Raw genomic sequence first — 5,000 nt, 5'->3', positions numbered from 1 at the left:
GTTCTCACCTGTGTATCTCTCATCCGAGCCGAACCAGGAGCGGTAGAGCAGCAGAAGCTCGAGCCAGAACACGTGATAGACCACGAACATCATCAACATGAGCGCCAGAGTCACACCTAAACCACAGCCCAGCTCTAGAGTGGGGATGTACGCTACACACACACACACACACACACACACACACACACACACACACATCAAATACACATTTCTCTGGTCAAATCTAGCTACTAATGCTTCTAGATCTCAGCTGGCATGGCAAGGGAACACATAGTTAAAGTCACTTATAAAAGCATCTGCCAAGAGCATTAATGACTCGGCAAAAACAATGCTAAAATAATAATGAGACTAAAAATGTGTCAAGATTTGCTTCCAAAATAAACATTATGGGTATACAGGGTCCAAAACAAACATACAGCAAGTGCCCAATGGTTTTTGTATATATATATATATATATATATTAGGGCTGTCAAACGATTAATCACGATTAATCGCATCCAAAATAAAAGTTTGTGTTTACATAATTTATGTGTGTGTACGGTGTATAATTATTTTTTATATATAAATACACACATATGCATATATATATATATTTAAGAAAATGTGTTATTTATATATAAAATATTTATATATAATATAAATTATACATAATATAAATATATATACACAGTATATACATGCAAATATTTCTTAAATATATACATGCATGTGTGCGTATTTATATATAGAAAATAATTATACACCGTACACACACATGTATTATGTAAAAAAAACTTTTATTTTGAATGCGATTAATCGTGATTAATCGTTTAACAGCCCTAATATATATATATATATATATATATATATATATATATATATATATATATATATATATTAATTTAATACAGTATCTAATGAAAAACCAGCAGATTTTATCAAGTCGGCCTGAAGTTAGTTTGTTTCTCCATAAAACTCCAGGTGGCGACAGATTCCCTACTATTCAAAGGTTAAACTTAACACTTTTATTGATCAAGGACGCATTTAATTGATCAAAAGTCACAGTAAAGACATTTATAATGTTACAAAAGAGTCTACTGTAAATAAATGCTGTTCTTTTTGAACTTTCTATTTATCATGAATCCTGAAAAATAAAATGTATCACAGTTTGCACAAAAATATGAACTATTTTCAACATTGATAATAATCATAAATGTTTCTTGAGCATCAACTCATCATATTATACTGATTTCTGAAGGATCATGTGACACTGAAGACTGGAGTAATGGTCACAGGAATAATCACTTTACTATATATATGTTATTTTTAAACTGTAATAATATTTAGCAGTTTTTACTGTATTTTTCATCAAATAAATGCCACCTTGGTGAGCAGAAGAGACTTCTTTAAGAAAAATTGTACCGAGACCAAACTTAAAAATAAATGACAATGGAGGATGTATATTTTGGACCCAGAGTGTGTTAGCGTGTGTAGTTACGTTTGCTCTGGAGAACGGCTCTGCTGGTGTTGAAGCCGCGGCTGTTTCTGGCGGAGCAGTTAAACTCCCTCTGCAGGTCATCAGAGGAAAAATCCATCACATGCAGGACTCGTTCTTTTACCTCATCGCCGTAATAAAACGAATCAGGCCTACACACACACAGTCAATAAAGCACAGAACAATATATATTAATATTTTTAAATACTTTTTATTTTTATATTTTCTGATTTAATATTCATTTGAGTAATTTGGTTACTTTTTTTGTCATTTTTATTATTATTATTATTTTCTTTTACAGTTTTAGTTTTGGTTATTTTAGAACATCAAATAACCAAATTAAATGAAAATGAGAAATGTTGCTTAGGCAGCTAGCTAAAATAAAATGTTATTTTAGTTCACTTAATGGTGCAGTGAGTGATTTCTGAGAAACGCTGTTGATATTTGAAATCGTCACAAACACGAACACAAAAACCCTTCACCGCTCCTCCCCCAAAATGCATGAACACGCAACGCAAGTGGATGTCTCTTTATCATCTCTCACTCTCTCCTCCCCCATCATGAGTGGACACGCCCCCTACTGCTGATTGGCTCACTCTCTCCTCCCCATCATGAGTGGACACACCCCCCAACTGCTGATTGGCTCACTCTCTCCTCCCCATCATGAGTGGACACGCCCCCTACTGCTGATTGGCTCACTCTCTCTCCTCCCCATCATGAGTGGATACGTCCCCTACTGCTGATTGGCTCACTCTCTCCTCCCCATCATGAGTGGACACACCCCCCAACTGCTGATTGGCTCACTCTCTCCTCCCCATCATGAGTGGACACGCCCCCTACTGCTGATTGGCTCACTCTCTCTCCTCCCCATCATGAGTGGACACACCCCCTTACTGCTGATTGGCTCATTCTCTCCTCCCCATCATGAGTGGACACGCCCACTACTGCTTATTGGCTCACTCTCTCCTCCCCATCATGAGTGGACACGCCCACTACTGCTGATTGACTCACTCTCTCCTCCCCCATCATGAGTGGACACGCCCCCTACTGCTGATTGGCTCACTCTCTCCTCCCCATCATGAGTGGACATGCCCCCTACTGCTGATTGACTCACTCTCTCCTCCCCCATCATGAGTGGACACACCCCCTACTGCTGATTGGCTCACTCTCTCCTCCCCATCATGAGTGGACACGCCCCCTACTGCTGATTGGCTCACTCTCTCCTCCCCATCATGAGTGGACACGCCCCCTACTGCTGATTGGCTCACTCTCTCCTCCCCATCATGTGTGGACACGACCCCTACTTCTGATTGGCTCACTCTCTCCTCCCCCATCATGACTGAACATGCCCCCTACTGCTGATTGGCTCACTCTCTCCTCCCCATCATGAGAGGACACGCCCCCTACTGCTGATTGGCTCACTCTCTCCTCCCCATCATGAGTGGACACGCCCACTACTGCTGATTGGCTACAAGTGTGTTGCGCTGCTCGGTCCGATCCACTTTCAATAGCGTTTCTCCATTTTTTTCAGTTAAAGTAACAAAGTTTTAGTTTTAGTAAAGTGTAATAGCTCTGGTCACACACTCCTGCGTGGCCTCAGGGGAGCTGAATCGCGGGTCGGCGAGTTGCTCCACAGTTTTGTTATCGATGGTCCACCAGATCTCCTGCTTTTCTGTGTACAGGTGCGGCAGAATCACCCGACAGGACAGCGTCGCTTGATCTCCTGAAATGACAACACAACATTTAATAACTAATCTCACTGATGCATATCCCAGAAAACACAGCAAAAGTAGAGAAAGGAGAAGACGCTCACCCAGAGTCACTGTGTAGATCTGATCGCTCGCCGGATTCAGGATTCTGGGAACTTTACTGCCGAGGTCGGGAACTACAAGAGAGAAAGTATGTTAAAGAAAAACCCTTAAACTTACACCGTATGGGGTCGGTGAGAATTTTAAATGTTTTTGAAAGGCTGCATTTATTTGATCAAAAATACAGTAAAAACAGTGAAATATTATTACAGTTTAGAATGACTGTTTTCTAAGTGAATTAATATGTTAAACTGTAATTTATTCCTGTGATCAAAGCTGAATTTTCAGCATCATTACTCCAGTCTTCAGTGTCACATGATCCTTCAGAAATCAGTCTAATATGATGATTTGATGCTCAAGAAACATTTATGATTATTATCAGTGTTGAAAAGTTCACATTTTTGTCGAAAGTAACTGTGATACATTTGATTTTTCAGGATTCTTCGATGAAAAAAACAGCATTTATTTAAAATAGAATATTATAAATGTCTTTACTGTCACTTTTGATCAATTTAATGCGTCCTAGATTAATAAAAGTATTAATTTCTTTTAAAAAAACACACACATATACTGACCCCAAACTTTTGAACGGGAGTGTATTTTATTTCAGCTAGGTCCACAAAGGCAACATTTCTGATTTAAGGTAGTTTAGTTTAAGTCGAACTAATAAAATGACTAAAACTGAAATTTAAAATGATAAAAATTAAACAGACAATAAAAAAAAAAAAAAAAAAAAACTAAAACTTATTTTTTAAATGAAAAACGAAAATATAAAATGAACACTAATTCAATAAATACGATAACGGTACATTGACGATACTAAAATAACACTGGCTGGGAAAAACTTTATGCCTTACTAATCTCCTTCTACACATAAAACGTTGTGTTTTATATGTTTTGCACCACAAATATGAAGTTAGAGCTGATCTGATCGCTCGCAGGACTCAGAATGATCTTGAGATGAGAAGGTCTTACCAACAGCTGTGATGTTGATGGCGCGCGTGAACTGGAGAGTGCGTCCGTTCATCTGATATGAAACCACACATGTGTAAAGGCCAGCGTACATGACATACATCCGGTAGATCACCAGATCATCTCCTTTCACCTCTCTGTCTCTACTGAACACATCAGACCTGCATAACTGCAGAGAGAGGGCAAAGGTCATGTGTGAAGGCAGATGACAATACAATACTTGATTCTGATTGGTCGACAGTGGCATTCTGTGGTCAGATGTCTGTGTTTAATGAAGCTAAACTGTGTATTTGACCTACGCTGATCTAGTTTCATGTTTCTAAAATCACCACAGTCTTCTCACATAACAAAATAAATAATTAGTCACACTTGTGCTCCTCGCGGTTTAAAAACGAGCGGATTGGAAACGAATGTGAGACGAATTTCCTCTAGTGGAAGCGTTTGGTACTGCAGCCGAACCACATCTCACTGAAAGCTCATTTTTTGAGATATCAGGCTTACATTTTGAACACAACTTGTTTAGATTTATTGATTTTCTCACAGTTTTAGAGTAAAGCATGTTTTAGAAAATATAGATTTCATATAAAAAATGTAAATAATAACAATAAACGTAACTTTTTTTTAAGTCCATTTTTTAAAACTTTTTTCACTCCAGCAATAATCTGTCATGTGTCGTCTTTGAAAAGAGATCAAACTGAAGTCTGTCGCTCTAAAGCATTCAAGATTTACCACAGTTTAAGTTGGAA

General features: G+C 38.2%; 1 protein-coding gene across 1 annotated transcript in view; it reads right to left on the bottom strand.

Moving 5' to 3' along the window:
• LOC307167514 (interleukin-1 receptor accessory protein-like) overlaps positions 1–5,000 on the bottom strand; it is a 37,399-nt gene that overhangs the window by 6,964 nt on the left and 25,435 nt on the right. Inside the window, exons 7-11 of the mRNA XM_079886678.1 lie at positions 4,258–4,423; positions 3,288–3,359; positions 3,059–3,197; positions 1,478–1,626; positions 9–152 (exon numbers count right to left, since the gene is read on the bottom strand). Coding sequence (XP_079742804.1) covers positions 9–152; positions 1,478–1,626; positions 3,059–3,197; positions 3,288–3,359; positions 4,258–4,423 — 670 coding nt within the window. The remainder of the gene's footprint in view (positions 1–8; positions 153–1,477; positions 1,627–3,058; positions 3,198–3,287; positions 3,360–4,257; positions 4,424–5,000) is intronic.

This window comes from Squalius cephalus, assembly GCF_949319135.1.
Source record: "Squalius cephalus genome assembly, chromosome: 11".
Taxonomy (NCBI): domain Eukaryota; kingdom Metazoa; phylum Chordata; class Actinopteri; order Cypriniformes; family Leuciscidae; genus Squalius; species Squalius cephalus.
The sequence above is the reverse complement of the archived record's forward strand: the minus strand, read 5'-3'. Positions and strand labels throughout refer to the sequence as shown.